Source organism: Eucyclogobius newberryi, unplaced genomic scaffold, assembly GCF_026437365.1.
Source record: "Eucyclogobius newberryi isolate DKJ021-1_F unplaced genomic scaffold, fEucNew1.0.hap1 SCAF_271, whole genome shotgun sequence".
NCBI classification, from domain to species: Eukaryota; Metazoa; Chordata; class Actinopteri; order Gobiiformes; family Gobiidae; genus Eucyclogobius; species Eucyclogobius newberryi.
Window position 1 is genome coordinate 34,745 of NW_027315914.1, and position 17,756 is coordinate 52,500.

The 17,756-nt window shown below is 52.5% G+C and overlaps 1 protein-coding gene across 1 annotated transcript in view; it reads right to left on the bottom strand.

Annotated features, from left to right (window-relative positions):
- Positions 1–17,756, bottom strand: part of LOC140372643 (uncharacterized) — a gene marked incomplete at its 3' end in the record, with an annotated part of 35,399 nt that overhangs the window by 14,941 nt on the left and 2,702 nt on the right. The window contains exons 2-3 of the mRNA XM_072459759.1: positions 10,281–10,502; positions 5,678–5,782 (exon numbers count right to left, since the gene is read on the bottom strand). Coding sequence (XP_072315860.1) covers positions 5,678–5,782; positions 10,281–10,502 — 327 coding nt within the window. The remainder of the gene's footprint in view (positions 1–5,677; positions 5,783–10,280; positions 10,503–17,756) is intronic.

The following is a 17,756-nucleotide window of genomic DNA, read 5'->3' on the forward strand; positions in this document are numbered from 1 at the left end:
CATGTGTCGGGCATGTCGGGCGTGTCATGTGTCGGGCGTGTCATGTGTCGGGCGTGTCATGTGTCGGGCGTGTCATGTGTCGGGCGTGTCGGGCGTGTCATGTGTCGGGCGTGTCATGTGTCGGGCGTGTCGGGCGTGTCATGTGTCGGGCGTGTCATGTGTCGGGCGTGTCATGTGTCGGGCGTGTCATGTGTCGGGCGTGTCATGTGTCGGGCGTGTCATGTGCCAGGCGTGTAGGGCGTGTCATGTGTCGGGCATGTCATGTGTCGGGCGTGTCGGGCGTGTCATGTGTCGGGCGTGTCATGTGTCGGGCGTGTCATGTGTCGGGCGTGTCGGGCGTGTCATGTGTCGGGCGTGTCATGTGTCGGGCGTGTCATGTGTCGGGCGTGTCATGTGTCGGGCGTGTCATGTGTCGGGCGTGTCATGTGCCAGGCATGTAGGGCGTGTCATGTGTCGGGCATGTCATGTGTCGGGCGTGTCGGGCGTGTCATGTGTCGGGCGTGTCATGTGTCGGGCGTGTCATGTGTCGGGCGTGTCATGTGTCGGGCGTGTCATGTGTCGGGCGTGTCGGGCGTGTCATGTGTCGGGCGTGTCATGTGTCGGGCGTGTCATGTGTCGGGCGTGTCATGTGTCGGGCGTGTCATGTGTCGGGCGTGTCATGTGTCGGGCGTGTCGGGCGTGTCATGTGTCGGGCGTGTCATGTGTCGGGCGTGTCATGTGTCGGGCGTGTCGGGCGTGTCATGTGTCGGGCGTGTCATGTGTCGGGCGTGTCATGTGTCGGGCGTGTCATGTGTCGGCCGTGTCATGTGTCGGGCTTGTCATGTGTCGGGCGTGTCATGTGTCGGGCGTGTCGGGCATGTCATGTGTCGGGCGTGTCATGTGTCGGGCGTGTCATGTGTCGGGCGTGTCGGGCGTGTCATGTGTCGGGCGTGTCATGTGTCGGGCGTGTCATGTGTCGGGCGTGTCATGTGTCGGGCGTGTCGGGCGTGTCATGTGTCGGGCGTGTCATGTGTCGGGCGTGTCATGTGTCGGGCGTGTCATGTGTCGGGCGTGTCGGGCGTGTCATGTGTCGGGCGTGTCATGTGTCGGGCGTGTCATGTGTCGGGCGTGTCATGTGTCGGGCGTGTCGGGCGTGTCATGTGTCGGGCGTGTCATGTGTCGGGCGTGTCATGTGTCGGGCGTGTCATGTGTCGGGCGTGTCATGTGTCGGGCGTGTCATGTGTCGGGCGTGTCGGGCGTGTCATGTGTCGGGCGTGTCATGTGTCGGGCGTGTCATGTGTCGGGCGTGTCATGTGTCGGGCGTGTCATGTGTCGGGCGTGTCGGGCGTGTCATGTGTCGGGCGTGTCATGTGTCGGGCGTGTCATGTGTCGGGCGTGTCATGTGTCGGGCGTGTCGGGCGTGTCATGTGTCGGGCGTGTCATGTGTCGGGCGTGTCATGTGTCGGGCGTGTCATGTGTCGGGCGTGTCATGTGTCGGGCGTGTCATGTGTCGGGCGTGTCATGTGTCGGGCGTGTCATGTGTCGGGCGTGTCATGTGTCGGGCGTGTCATGTGTCGGGCGTGTCATGTGTCGGGCGTGTCATGTGTCGGGCGTGTCATGTGTCGGGCGTGTCGGGCGTGTCATGTGTCGGGCGTGTCATGTGTCGGGCGTGTCATGTGTCGGGCGTGTCATGTGTCGGGCGTGTCATGTGTCGGGCGTGTCATGTGTCGGGCGTGTCATGTGTCGGGCGTGTCATGTGTCGGGCGTGTCATGTGTCGGGCGTGTCATGTGTCGGGCGTGTCATGTGTCGGGCGTGTCATGTGTCGGGCGTGTCATGTGTCGGGCGTGTCATGTGTCGGGCGTGTCATGTGTCGGGCGTGTCATGTGTCGGGCGTGTCGGGCGTGTCATGTGTCGGGCGTGTCATGTGTCGGGCGTGTCATGTGTCGGGCGTGTCATGTGTCGGGCGTGTCGGGCGTGTCATGTGTCGGGCGTGTCATGTGTCGGGCGTGTCATGTGTCGGGCGTGTCATGTGTCGGGCGTGTCATGTGTCGGGCGTGTCATGTGTCGGGCGTGTCATGTGTCGGGCGTGTCGGGCGTGTCATGTGTCGGGCGTGTCATGTGTCGGGCGTGTCGGGCGTGTCATGTGTCGGGCGTGTCATGTGTCGGGCGTGTCATGTGTCGGGCGTGTCATGTGTCGGGCGTGTCATGTGTCGGGCGTGTCATGTGTCGGGCGTGTCATGTGTCGGGCGTGTCATGTGTCGGGCGTGTCATGTGTCGGGCGTGTCTTGTGTCGGGCGTGTCATGTGTCGGGCGTGTCATGTGTCGGGCGTGTCATGTGTCGGGCGTGTCATGTGTCGGGCGTGTCATGTGTCGGGCGTGTCGGGCGTGTCATGTGTCGGGCGTGTCATGTGTCGGGCGTGTCATGTGTCGGGCGTGTCATGTGTCGGGCGTGTCGGGCGTGTCATGTGTCGGGCGTGTCATGTGTCGGACGTGTCATGTGTCGGGCGTGTCGGGCGTGTCGGGCGTGTCATGTGTCGGGCGTGTCATGTGTCGGGCGTGTCATGTGTCGGGCGTGTCGGGCGTGTCATGTGTCGGGCGTGTCATGTGTCGGGCGTGTCATGTGTCGGGCGTGTCATGTGTCGGGCGTGTCATGTGTCGGGCGTGTCATGTGTCGGGCGTGTCATGTGTCGGGCGTGTCATGTGTCGGGCGTGTCGGGCGTGTCATGTGTCGGGCGTGTCATGTGTCGGGCGTGTCATGTGTCGGGCGTGTCATGTGTCGGGCGTGTCATGTGTCGGGCGTGTCATGTGTCGGGCGTGTCATGTGTCGGGCGTGTCATGTGTCGGGCGTGTCGGGCGTGTCATGTGTCGGGCGTGTCATGTGTCGGGCGTGTCATGTGTCGGGCGTGTCATGTGTCGGGCGTGTCGGGCGTGTCATGTGTCGGGCGTGTCATGTGTCGGGCGTGTCATGTGTCGGGCGTGTCATGTGTCGGGCGTGTCATGTGTCGGGCGTGTCATGTGTCGGGCGTGTCATGTGTCGGGCGTGTCGGGCGTGTCATGTGTCGGGCGTGTCATGTGTCGGGCGTGTCATGTGTCGGGCGTGTCATGTGTCGGGCGTGTCGGGCGTGTCATGTGTCGGGCGTGTCATGTGTCGGGCGTGTCATGTGTCGGGCGTGTCATGTGTCGGGCGTGTCATGTGTCGGGCGTGTCATGTGTCGGGCGTGTCATGTGTCGGGCGTGTCGGGCGTGTCATGTGTCGGGCGTGTCATGTGTCGGGCGTGTCATGTGTCGGGCGTGTCATGTGTCGGGCGTGTCGGGCGTGTCATGTGTCGGGCGTGTCATGTGTCGGGCGTGTCATGTGTCGGGCGTGTCATGTGTCGGGCGTGTCATGTGTCGGGCGTGTCATGTGTCGGGCGTGTCATGTGTCGGGCGTGTCATGTGTCGGACGTGTCGGGCGTGTCATGTGTCGGGCGTGTCATGTGTCGGGCGTGTCATGTGTCGGGCGTGTCATGTGTCGGGCGTGTCATGTGTCGGGCGTGTCATGTGTCGGGCGTGTCATGTGTCGGGCGTGGCGGGTTCAGTCCCGTGTGACTGTTCTTCCAGGAGCTGATGTTTCACCTTTTTGCAGATTCTTTTCTGTCTCATGTTCCGTGTTTATTCATCTCTTCTCATTTCGTGGGAGAACTGTGATTTTTGATGAACATTCGGGCAACATGTGTCTAGGGTTAGTGCATGTGTCTAGGGTTAGTGCATGTGTCTAGGGTTAGTGCATGTCTCTAGGGTTAGTGCATGTGTCTAGGGTTAGTGCATGTCTCTAGGGTTAGTGCATGTGTCTAGGGTTAGTGCATGTCTCTAGGGTTAGTGCATGTCTCTAGGGTTAGTGCATGTGTCTAGGGTTAGTGCATGTCTCTAGGGTTAGTGCATGTCTCTAGGGTTAGTGCATGTCTCTAGGGTTAGTGCATGTGTCTAGGGTTAGTGCATGTCTCTAGGGTTAGTGCATGTCTCTAGGGTTAGTGCATGTCTCTAGGGTTAGTGCATGTCTCTAGGGTTGGGGTTAGGGTTAGTGCATGTCTCTAGGGTTAGTGCGTGTGTCTAGGGTTAGTGCATGTGTCTAGGGTTAGTGCATGTGTCTAGGGTTAGTGCATGTGTCTAGGGTTAGTGCATGTCTCTAGGGTTAGTGCATGTGTAGTGCATGTCTCTAGGGTTAGTGCATGTCTCTAGGGTTAGTGCATGTCTCTAGGGTTAGTGCATGTCTCTAGGGTTAGTGCATGTCTGGGGTTAGGGTTAGTGCATGTCTCTAGGGTTAGTGCATGTCTCTAGGGTTAGGGTTAGTGCATGTGTCTCGTCTCTAGTCCGATGTCAGGGTTAGTGCATGTCTCTAAGGTTAGTGCATGTCTCTAGGGTTAGTGCATGTCTCTAGGGTTAGTGCATGTGTCTAGGGTTAGTGCATGTCTGGGTTAGGGTTAGTGCATGTCTCTAGGGTTAGTGCATGTCTCTAGGGTTAGGGTTAGTGCATGTGTCTCGTCTCTAGTCCGATGTCAGGGTTAGTGCATGTCTCTAAGGTTAGTGCATGTCTCTAAGGTTAGTGCATGTCTCTAAGGTTAGTGCATGTCTCTAGGGTTAGGGTTAGTGCATGTCTCTAGGGTTAGGGTTAGGGTTAGTGCATGTCTCTAAGGTTAGTGCATGTCTCTAAGGTTAGTGCATGTCTCTAGGGTTAGGGTTAGTGCATGTATCTAGGGTTTTGGTTAGGGTTAGTGCATGTCTCTAGGGTTAGGGTTAGTGCATGTCTCTAGGGTTAGGGTTAGTGCATGTCTCTAGGGTTAGGGTTAGGGTTAGTGCATGTCTCTAGGGTTAGTGCATGTCTCTAGGGTTGGGGTTAGGGTTAGTGCATGTCTCTAGGGTTAGTGCATGTCTCTAGGGTTAGGGTTAGGGTTAGTGCATGTCTCTAGGGTTAGGGTTAGTGCATGTCTCTAGGGTTAGTGCATGTCTCTAGGGTTAGGGTTAGTGCATGTCTCTAGGGTTAGGGTTAGAGTTTGTGCATGTCTCTAGGGTTAGGGTTAGTGCATGTCTCTAGGGTTAGGGTTAGGGTTAGTACATGTCTCTAGGGTTAGGGTTAGTGCATGTCTCTAGGGTTAGGGTTAGGGTTAGTGCATGTCTCTAGGGTTAGGGTTAGGGTTAGTGCATGTCTCTAGGATTAGGGTTAGTGCATGTCTCTAGGGTTAGGGTTAGGGTTAGTGCATGTCTCTAGGGTTAGGGTTAGGGTTAATGCATGTCTCTAGGATTAGGGTTAGGGTTAGTGCATGTCTCTAGGGTTAGGGTTAGGGTTAGTGCATGTCTCTAGGGTTAGGGTTAGGGTTAGTGCATGTCTCTAGGGTTAGGGTTAGGGTTAGTGCATGTCTCTAGGGTTAGGGTTAGGGTTAGTGCATGTCTCTAGGATTAGGGTTAGTGCATGTCTCTAGGGTTAGGGTTAGGGTTAGTGCATGTCTCTAGGGTTAGGGTTAGGGTTAATGCATGTCTCTAGGATTAGGGTTAGGGTTAGTGCATGTCTCTAGGGTTAGGGTTAGTGCATGTCTCTAGGGTTAGGGTTAGGGTTAGTGCATGTCTCTAGGGTTAGGGTTAGGGTTAGGGTTAGGGTTAGTGCATGTCTCTCGTCTCTAGTCCGATGTCATACCTGGAAGTCCTGGTTGAGTCTGAACTTACTCTATATTTCTGGTTGATGGGATAAACCACTCTGGCTCTGGAGGCAAATGCAGCGAGGTCACTGTTCACTGGAGCCTGGGGCTTCGTCTGCTTCGTCTGCTTCGTCTGGAAAAGAAATAATACTTTGTTTCATGTTAAGGCTGAAACACAGATGTAAACTCACTTATTGACTATTTCACAATTGTCGGTGTAATCCCTCATTGGTCCAGGCGTGTTCCATAGTAGAAAAAGCTTCAGTTGTTTCATCTGGACTCAGTTTGCAAAAATAGACGTTTCGACTCTCATCCAAGAGTCATTGTCAATAACAGAATTTAGGTCGAGAACTCCGATATTAATACTGTTCTGTGGTAAGACCCGCCCATTGGGCGGAGCCTTCCTGAAGTAGAAAGAGTTGTTTGTTTCAACAGAAACTCCCCCTTGTATCTACCGAGCCTATTCAGAATCTTAATGGGCTATTAGAATCCTCTTTGTCTTTGTGAGACCCTGGCTCAACCACCCTGAGGACCTGATTAGCATCTGAATGTCCTTGTCCTGGTCCTCTACCTTTCCAGGGGTTCAGTAACCCATTATAAATAACAGGAAGATTAAACCTTAGCCCTCCATTTCTGTTTAAAGAAGGTCTTTCTTTTTTAACAAAAATAGCTTCCTTAACTCCTCTTTCAAACCATCTTTTCTCCTGCTTAAAACCTTCACCTCACCGTCTTCAAACGAGTGATTAGAGGCTTCAAGATGGAGATGCACGGCACTCTGAGGTCCTGAACTAGTATTTCTTCTGTGCTGATAAAGCCTCTTGTGTAGAGGCTGTTTCAGCCTCTTTTTTGTTAAAAAAGAAAGACCTTCTTTAAACAGAAATGGAGGGCTAAGGTTTAATCTTCCTGTTATTTATAATGGGTTACTGAACCCCTGGAAAGGTAGAGGACATTCAGATGCTAATCAGGTCCTCAGGGTGGTTGAGCCAGGGTCTCACAAAGACAAAGAGGATTCTAACAGCCCATTAAGATTCTGAATAGGCTCGGTAGATACAAGGGGGAGTTTCTGTTGAAACAAACAACTCTTTCTACTTCAGGAAGGCTCCTCCCAATGGGCGGGTCTTACCACAGAACAGTATTAATATCGGAGTTCTCGACCTAAATTCTGTTATTGACAATGACTCTTGGATGAAGTCGAAACGTCTATTTTTGCAAACTGAGTCCAGATGAAACAACTGAAGCTTTTTCTACTATTTCACAATTGTAAAACTGAGTTCCTATTTGATATTTAGTAGTTTTGGTGTTTTTTCCTTCCAGAGAAGGAGGTTCTAAGGAGAGAGGGCTGTTCTCCTATGAACAATGTTTAATGCCGGCGCAGATTTACACCATCCTCACCTCCTCCATCACCTCCTCCATCACCTCCTCCATCGCATCCTCCATCGCCTCCTCCATCGCGTCTTCCATCGCCTCCTCCATCATCCCCTCTATCGCCCCCTCTATCGCCCCCTCCATCGCCCCCTCCATCGCCTCCTCCATCGCCTCCTCCATCGCATCCTCCATCGCCACCTCCATCGCCTCCTCCATCGCCTCCTCCATCGTCTCCTCCATCGCATCCTCCATCGCATCCTCCATCGCCACCTCCATCACCTCCTCCATCGCATCCTCCATCATCCCCTCTATCGCCCCCTCCATCGCCCCCTCCATCACCTCCTCCATCGCATCCTCCATCATCCCCTCTATCGCCCCCTCTATCGCCCCCTCCATCGCCCCCTCCATCGCCTCCTCCATCGCCTCCTCCATCGCATCCTCCATCGCCACCTCCATCGCCTCCTCCATCGCCTCCTCCATCGTCTCCTCCATCGCATCCTCCATCGCATCCTCCATCGCCACCTCCATCACCTCCTCCATCGCCTCCTCCATCGTCTCCTCCATCGCCCCCTCTATCGCCCCCTCCATCGCCTCCTCCATCGCCTCCTCCATCGCCTCCTCCATCGGCTCCTCCATCGTCTCCTCCATCGCCTCCTCCATCGCATCCTCCATCGCATCCTCCATCGCCACCTCCATCGCCTCCTCCATCGCATCCTCCATCGCTACCTCCATCGCCTCCTCCATCGCCTCCTCCATCGCCTCCTCCATCGCCTCCTCCATCGCCTCCTCCATTGCCTCCTTCATCACCTCCTCCATCACCTCCTCCATCGCCTCCTCCATCGCCTCCTCCATCACCTTGTGGTACGCTGGAGCCACAGCCAGGGATAAACAGAGACTACAGCGCCCTCTGATGAGAAGGTGATCGGCTGCAGACTTCCATCTCTGCAGGAGGCCACTCCCCTGAGGCAGGAAGCCACTCCCCACAGGCAGCAAGCCACTCCCCACAGGCAGCAGGCCACACCCCTCAGGCAGGAGGCCCCTCCCCTCAGGCAGGAGGCCACTCCCCTGAGGCTGAGGCAGGAGGCCACTCCCCTGAGGCTGAGGCAGGAGGCCACTCCCCTGAGGCTGAGGCAGGAGGCCACTCCCCTGAGGCTGAGGCAGGAGGCCACTCCCCTGAGGCTGAGGCAGGAGGCCACTCCCCTGAGGCTGAGGCAGGAGGCCACTCCCCTGAGGCTGAGGCAGGAGGCCACTCCCCTGAGGCTGAGGCAGGAGGCCACTCCCCTGAGGCTGAGGCAGGAGGCCACTCCCCTGAGGCAGGAGGCCACTCCCCTGAGGCAGGAGGCCACTCCCCTGAGGCAGGAGGCCACTCCCCTGAGGTTGAGGCAGGAGGCCACTCCCCTGAGGCAGGAGGCCACTCCCCTGAGGCAGGCCACTCCCCTCTGCCACTTTAACAATTATTCAACTAATACTATTCACACACTTCACTTTCTGCACGATTTCAACCATCTGTACATTTTTGTATAAATAAATATTACACTAACCCTATGTATATACTGAGAAGTTTATTTTATAAATTGTCATTATTTTATTAGACCTTATTCTATAATAAGGTTCAAAGTAAATTCTTAATGTATGCATGCCATGTTGGACCCTAAAGACGTTGCTATTATTATTATTTTATTATAAATTGCTTTATATTGGACATTAACGCGAACTGTTCAATGACAATGGCATAAACCTTTTCTGATTCTGATTAGGGTCAGGATCAGGGTCAGGATCAGGGTCAGGGTCAGGGTCAGGGTCAGGGTCAGGATTAGGGTCAGGATCAGGCTCAGGGTCAGGGTCAGGGTCAGGGTCAGGGTCAGGATTAGGGTCAGGATCAGGGTCAGGATCAGGCTCAGGGTCAGGCTCAGGGTCAGGGTCAGGATCAGGGTCAGGATCAGGGTCAGGGTCAGGGTCAGGGTCAGGATCAGGGTCAGGCTCAGGCTCAGGGTCAGGGTCAGGGTCAGGATCAGGGTCAGGATCAGGATCAGGGTCAGGGTCAGGATCAGGGTCAGGGTCAGGGTCAGGGTCAGGCTCAGGGTCAGGGTCAGGATCAGGCTCAGGATCAGGGTCAGGATCAGGCTCAGGGTCAGGATCAGGGTCAGGATCAGGGTCAGGGTCAGGGTCAGGATCAGGGTCAGGATCAGGCTCAGGGTCAGGGTCAGGGTCAGGATCAGGGTCAGGGTCAGGGTCAGGGTCAGGATCAGGGTCAGGGTCAGGATCAGGGTCAGGATCAGGGTCAGGGTCAGGGTCAGGGTCAGGATCAGGGTCAGGGTCAGGGTCAGGCTCAGGGTCAGGCTCAGGGTTAGGCTCAGGGTTAGGCTCAGGGTCAGGCTCAGGGTCAGGGTTAGGCTCAGGGTCAGGGTTAGGCTCAGGGTCAGGGTCAGGGTTAGGGTCAGGGTTAGGCTCAGGGTCAGGCTCAGGGTCAGGGTTAGGCTCAGGGTCAGGGTCAGGGTCAGGGTCAGGTTCAGGGTCAGGGTTAGGCTCAGGGTCAGGGTTAGGCTCAGGGTTAGGCTCAGGGTTAGGCTCAGGGTCAGGGTTAGGCTCAGGGTCAGGGTTAGGGTCAGGGTCAGGCTCAGGGTTAGGCTCAGGGTCAGGCTCAGGCTCAGGGTTAGGCTCAGGGTCGGGGTTAGGCTCAGGGTCAGGGTCAGGGTTAGGGTCAGGGTTAGGCTCAGGGTCAGGCTCAGGGTTAGGCTCAGGGTCAGGGTTAGGCTCAGGGTCAGGGTTAGGGTCAGGCTCAGGGTTAGGGTCAGGCTCAGGGTTAGGCTCAGGGTCAGGGTTAGGCTCAAGGTTAGACTCAGGGTCAGGGTCAGGGTTAGGCTCAGGGTCAGGCTCAGGGTTAGGGTCAGGGTCTAATCGTTTTTTCACTGTCATCCTTCCAGGAAACTGCTGTGATGTCAAACGTTACAAAACATTACAAACATTACGTTACAATAATGAATTGAATTGAAACAGTCGACTTGAGCATTTATTCATCGCAGACGAGTAAGTTTTTTGTTATTTTTTCATTAAATGTCAAACTCGATTTTGTTGCTAAGCAATAGACTTGATCTTCAATACCAATTTTGAGACAATGGAAAAGATCAATCTAAAAATGTGAAGGAACCGTCACATTTTCTGTTCTTAACTGAATAGTTTTGATACTAGTTTTAATAGTAATTGATTACTATCTGATCTGTAATATTTTTGATAACACTATTATCCTGTTGCTAGTGCCCTAGTACCTCGTCTGTGCCTCTGACGCTCGGACCCTGGTTCTTCGCCTGGTTCTTCGCCTGGTTCTTCGCCTGGTTCTTCGCCTGGTTCTTCGCCTGGTTCTTCGCCTGGTTCTTCGCCTGGTTCTTCGCCTGGTTCGGCTGGTCTTGGCTCCGCTCTCCGTCACCCAGACTGTTCTCCAGCCTTGCCTTCTCTGCTTTGTCAGACTCCAGCACTCGGAGGTTTTGTCCCTGAAGAGAAAGTCACAGCATTAGTAACGTCCAGGGATCGTATGGAGAGAATAAACATAGAACAATGAACATCACAGAAATCAAAAATCAAAACAAGAACACATCAAACATCCATAGAAACAAAGTCACGGCTCAAGGTCAGATTTGTCTGTTTCCAAATGAAGTCTGAATGTCATTTTGTCATATTGTCTGATAATGTAAGTCCTTGAGCATTGGAGATGTTTGTGTTAATAAGCAGTTTATTTGTTTTGGCCTTTTTTCCTTTCCAAAAGTACATTCCAAAAGTTGCATTTCCCTGTGAAGAATGAGACCTTTGACCTGGAGTTATAAAATAATTGTGGCATCTGACCTTAAAAGTACATGAATGTGAGGTACTCCTCTGAGCTCCTCCCACTCTTCATCTGTCAAAACAACATGAGCTTCTCTTTATCACTTGTGTTTCAAGGTCATGACCTTGATAAGCATCTGTCAGAGGTTATAAAGGTCATGACCTTGATAAGCATCTGTCAGAGGTTATAAAGGTCATGACCTTGATAAACATCTGTCAGAGGTTATAAAGGTCATGACCTTGATAAACATCTGTCAGAGGTTATAAAGGTCATGGCCTTGAAAAATATCAGTCAGAGGTTATAAAGGTCATGACCTTGTTACATGTCTTAATGTTATAATAATTATTTATCTGTAAAAAAACTATAAAAGTCCTGTTTCTCTTTCCACATATCAAAGCTTTTCATGTGATTCTCTTTTACATCTGGTAAAAAAACCTTAAGACCTTTTGTCCTCCAGACCTTGAGTCTCAGCTCAGTTCTATTTGTACAAAACCTTTGGTCATAAAACTTTACCAGTTTAAGATTGTAACATGTGTGTTTAATTTGTTCTGATCAGCTCCTTCCATGTTGTAAGAACAGATTTGACCCAGGGATTCTTCACTTCCTCCTCATGACTCAAGCGTCTGTCATCTGCAGTAAGAACTGTACAGGAACCTCAGGCACCACATGACTCTCAGTATAAGACCTGTACAGGAACCTCAGGCACCACATGACTCTCAGTATAAGACCTGGACAGGAACCTCAGGCACCACATGACTCTCAGTATAAGACCTGTACAGGAACCTCAGGCACCACATGACTCTCAGTATAAGACCTGTACAGGAACCCCCGGCACCACATGACTCTCAGTATAAGACCTGTACAGGAACCTCAGGCACCACATGACTCTCAGTATAAGACCTGTACAGGAACCCCCGGCACCACATGACTCTCAGTATAAGACCTGTACAGGAACCTCCGGCACCACATGACTCTCAGTATAAGACCTGTACAGGAACCTCAGGCACCACATGACTCTCAGTATAAGACCTGTACAGGAACCTCCGGCACCACATGACTCTCAGTATAAGACCTGTACAGGAACCTCAGGCACCACATGACTCTCAGTATAAGACCTGTACAGGAACCTCCGGCACCACATGACTCTCAGTATAAGACCTGTACAGGAACCTCAGGCACCACATGACTCTCAGTATAAGACCTGTACAGGAACCTCAGGCACCACATGACTCTCAGTATAAGACCTGTACAGGAACCTCAGGCACCACATGACTCTCAGTATAAGACCTGTACAGGAACCTCCGGCACCACATGACTCTCAGTATAAGACCTGTACAGGAACCCCCGGCACCACATGACTCTCAGTATAAGACCTGTACAGGAACCTCAGGCACCACATGACTCTCAGTATAAGACCTGTACAGGAACCCCCGGCACCACATGACTCTCAGTATAAGACCTGTACAGGAACCTCCGGCACCACATGACTCTCAGTATAAGACCTGTACAGGAACCTCAGGCACCACATGACTCTCAGTATAAGACCTGTACAGGAACCTCCGGCACCACATGACTCTCAGTATAAGACCTGTACAGGAACCTCAGGCACCACATGACTCTCAGTATAAGACCTGTACAGGAACCTCCGGCACCACATGACTCTCAGTATAAGACCTGTACAGGAACCTCAGGCACCACATGACTCTCAGTATAAGACCTGTACAGGAACCTCAGGCACCACATGACTCTCAGTATAAGACCTGTACAGGAACCTCAGGCACCACATGACTCTCAGTATAAGACCTGTACAGGAACCTCCGGCACCACATGACTCTCAGTATAAGACCTGTACAGGAACCTCAGGCACCACATGACTCTCAGTATAAGACCTGTACAGGAACCTCAGGCACCACATGACTCTCAGTATAAGACCTGTACAGGAACCTCAGGCACCACATGACTCTCAGTATAAGACCTGTACAGGAACCTCAGGCACCACATGACTCTCAGTATAAGAAGTGTACAGGAACCTCAGGCACCACATGACTCTCAGTATAAGACTTGTACAGGAACCTCAGGCACCACATGACTCTCAGTATAAGAAGTGTACAGGAACCTCAGGCACCACATGACTCTCAGTATAAGACTTGTACAGGAACCTCAGGCACCACATGACTCTCAGTATAAGACCTGTACAGGAACCTCAGGCACCACATGACTCTCAGTATAAGACCTGTACAGGAACCTCAGGCACCACATGACTCTCAGTATAAGACTTGTACAGGAACCTCAGGCACCACATGACTCTCAGTATAAGACCTGTACAGGAACCTCAGGCACCACATGACTCTCAGTATAAGAAGTGTACAGGAACCTCAGGCACCACATGACTCTCAGTATAAGACTTGTACAGGAACCTCAGGCACCACATGACTCTCAGTATAAGAAGTGTACAGGAACCTCAGGCACCACATGACTCTCAGTATAAGACTTGTACAGGAACCTCAGGCACCACATGACTCTCAGTATAAGACCTGTACAGGAACCTCAGGCACCACATGACTCTCAGTATAAGACCTGTACAGGAACCTCAGGCACCACATGACTCTCAGTATAAGACCTGTACAGGAACCTCAGGCACCACATGACTCTCAGTATAAGACTTGTACAGGAACCTCAGGCACCACATGACTCTCAGTATAAGACCTGTACAGGAACCTCAGGCACCACATGACTCTCAGTATAAGACCTGTACAGGAACCTCAGGCACCACATGACTCTCAGTATAAGACCTGTACAGGAACCTCAGGCACCACATGACTCTCAGTATAAGACCTGTACAGGAACCTCAGGCACCACATGACTCTCAGTATAAGACCTGTACAGGAACCTCAGGCACCACATGACTCTCAGTATAAGACCTGTACAGGAACCTCAGGCACCACATGACTCTCAGTATAAGACCTGTACAGGAACCTCAGGCACCACATGACTCTCAGTATAAGACCTGTACAGGAACCTCCGGCACCACATGACTCTCAGTATAAGACCTGTACAGGAACCTCAGGCACCACATGACTCTCAGTATAAGACCTGTACAGGAACCTCAGGCACCACATGACTCTCAGTATAAGACCTGTACAGGAACCTCAGGCACCACATGACTCTCAGTATAAGACCTGTACAGGAACCTCAGGCACCACATGACTCTCAGTATAAGACCTGTACAGGAACCTCAGGCACCACATGACTCTCAGTATAAGAAGTGTACAGGAACCTCAGGCACCACATGACTCTCAGTATAAGACCTGTACAGGAACCTCAGGCACCACATGACTCTCAGTATAAGACCTGTACAGGAACCTCAGGCACCACATGACTCTCAGTATAAGACCTGTACAGGAACCCCCGGCACCACATGACTCTCAGTATAAGACTTGTACAGGAACCTCAGGCACCACATGACTCTCAGTATAAGACCTGTACAGGAACCTCAGGCACCACATGACTCTCAGTATAAGACCTGTACAGGAACCTCAGGCACCACATGACTCTCAGTATAAGACCTGTACAGGAACCTCAGGCACCACATGACTCTCAGTATAAGACCTGTACAGGAACCTCAGGCACCACATGACTCTCAGTATAAGACCTGTACAGGAACCTCAGGCACCACATGACTCTCAGTATAAGACCTGTACAGGAACCTCAGGCACCACATGACTCTCAGTATAAAACCTGTACAGGAACCTCAGGCACCACATGACTCTCAGTATAAGACCTGTACAGGAACCTCAGGCACCACATGACTCTCAGTATAAGACCTGTACAGGAACCTCAGGCACCACATGACTCTCAGTATAAGACCTGTACAGGAACCTCAGGCACCACATGACTCTCAGTATAAGAAGTGTACAGGAACCTCAGGCACCACATGACTCTCAGTATAAGACCTGTACAGGAACCTCAGGCACCACATGACTCTCAGTATAAGACCTGTACAGGAACCTCAGGCACCACATGACTCTCAGTATAAGACCTGTACAGGAACCCCCGGCACCACATGACTCTCAGTATAAGACTTGTACAGGAACCTCAGGCACCACATGACTCTCAGTATAAGACCTGTACAGGAACCTCAGGCACCACATGACTCTCAGTATAAGACCTGTACAGGAACCTCAGGCACCACATGACTCTCAGTATAAGACCTGTACAGGAACCTCAGGCACCACATGACTCTCAGTATAAGACCTGTACAGGAACCTCAGGCACCACATGACTCTCAGTATAAGACCTGTACAGGAACCTCAGGCACCACATGACTCTCAGTATAAGACCTGTACAGGAACCTCAGGCACCACATGACTCTCAGTATAAAACCTGTACAGGAACCTCAGGCACCACATGACTCTCAGTATAAGACCTGTACAGGAACCTCAGGCACCACATGACTCTCAGTATAAGACCTGTACAGGAACCTCAGGCACCACATGACTCTCAGTATAAGACCTGTACAGGAACCTCAGGCACCACATGACTCTCAGTATAAGACCATTGAGCACAACATTCACACCAGCAACGCTCTCATTTCACCTGAAATATAGTACTTTTCACACACAGTGTGCGGAGCATCTCACCAACTACAAGCTCGTCTCCTTTTATTCAAGATTTGGCAATGGCAATAAACCCCATTCTGATTCTGATTTGTGATTCGGTGCTTGCCGTTTGCCGCTTGCCGTTTGCCGCTTGCCGCTTGCCGTTTGCCGCTTGCCGCTTGGCCAGAACACTCTTGCAAAAGATCTTTAATCTCAATGGGTTTTGTTTTTATCCAAAGGTAAAATAAATACAAATGTTTTAAAAAGTAAACTATTTCTGATTTTCACAAACAATACACTTCTGTCTAGAAGTCTTCAGTCACATATTTATAACTTTGTTTAAAATGTGTTGAAAAAGTCTCAATATTAAATACAAAGTAGAGCTACATCTAACGATTACTTATATTTTACATCACGAGTTATGATGCCATTCTGGAGCCACAAGGGCCATTCTGGAGCCACAAGGGCCATTCAAGAGCCACAAGGGCCATTCAGGAGCCACAAGGGCATTTCTGGAGCCACAAGGGCCATTCAAGAGCCACAAGGGCCATTCAGGAGCCACAAGGGCATTTCTGGAGCCACAAGGGCCATTCTGGAGCCACAAAGGCCATTCAAGAGCCACAAGGGCCATTCAGGAGCCACAAGGGCCATTCTGGAGCCACAAGGGCAATTCAGGAGCCACAAGGGCAATTCAGGAGCCACAAGGGCATTTCTGGAGCCACAAGGGCAATTCAGGAGCCACAAGGGCATTTCTGGAGCCACAAGGGCATTTCTGGAGCCACAAGGGCCATTCTGGAGCCACAAAGGCCATTCTGGAGCCACAAGGGCCATTCTGGAGCCACAAGGGCCATTCTGGAGCCACAAAGGCCATTCTGGAGCCACAAAGGCCATTCTGGAGCCACAAAGGCCATTCTGGAGCCACAAGGGCCATTCAGGAGCCACAAGGGCATTTCTGGAGCCACAAGGGCCATTCAAGAGCCACAAGGGCCATTCAGGAGCCACAAGGGCATTTCTGGAGCCACAAGGGCCATTCTGGAGCCACAAAGGCCATTCAAGAGCCACAAGGGCCATTCAGGAGCCACAAGGGCCATTCTGGAGCCACAAGGGCAATTCAGGAGCCACAAGGGCAATTCAGGAGCCACAAGGGCATTTCTGGAGCCACAAGGGCAATTCAGGAGCCACAAGGGCAATTCAGGAGCCACAAGGGCATTTCTGGAGCCACAAGGGCCATTCTGGAGCCACAAGGGCCATTCTGGAGCCACAAGGGCCATTCTGGAGCCACAAAGGCATTTCTGGAGCCACAAGGGCCATTCTGGAGCCACAAGGGCCATTCAGGAGCCACAAGGGCCATTCTGGAGCCACAAAGGCCATTCAAGAGCCACAAGGGCCATCCAGGAGCCACAAGGGCCATTCTGGAGCCACAAGGGCAATTCAGGAGCCACAAGGGCATTTCTGGAGCCACAAGGGCATTTCTGGAGCCACAAGGGCCATTCTGGAGCCACAAAGGCCATTCTGGAGCCACAAGGGCCATTCTGGAGCCACAAGGGCCATTCTGGAGCCACAAAGGCCATTCTGGAGCCACAAAGGCCATTCTGGAGCCACAAGGGCCATTCAGGAGCCACAAGGGCCATTCTGGAGCCACAAGGGCCATTCAGGAGCCACAAGGGCATTTCTGGAGCCACAAGGGCCATTCTGGAGCCACAAAGGCCATTCAGGAGCAACAAGGGCCATTCAGGAGCCACAAGGGCCATTCTGGAGCCACAAGGGCAATTCAGGAGCCACAAGGGCCATTCTGGAGCCACAAGGGCCATTCAGGAGACACAAGGGCATTTCTGGAGCCACAAGGGCATTTCTGGAGCCACAAGGGCCATTCTGGAGCCACAAAGGCCATTCTGGAGCAACAAGGGCCATTCAGTAGCCACAAGGGCCATTCAGGAGCCACAAGGGCATTTCTGGAGCCACAAGGGCCATTCTGGAGCCACAAAGGCCATTCAAGAGCCACAAGGGCCATTCAGGAGCCACAAGGGCCATTCTGGAGCCACAAGGGCCATTCTGGAGCCACAAGGGCAATTCAGGAGCCACAAGGGCATTTCTGGAGCCACAAGGGCCATTCTGGAGCCACAAGGGCCATTCAGGAGCCACAAGGGCATTTCTGGAGCCACAAAGGCCATTCTGGAGCCACAAGGGCCATTCTGGAGCCACAAAGGCCATTCAGGAGCCACAAGGGCCATTCAGGAGCCACAAGGGCAATTCAGGAGCCACAAGGGCCATTCTGGAGCCACAAGGGCAATTCAGGAGCCACAAGGGCAATTCAGGAGCCACAAGGG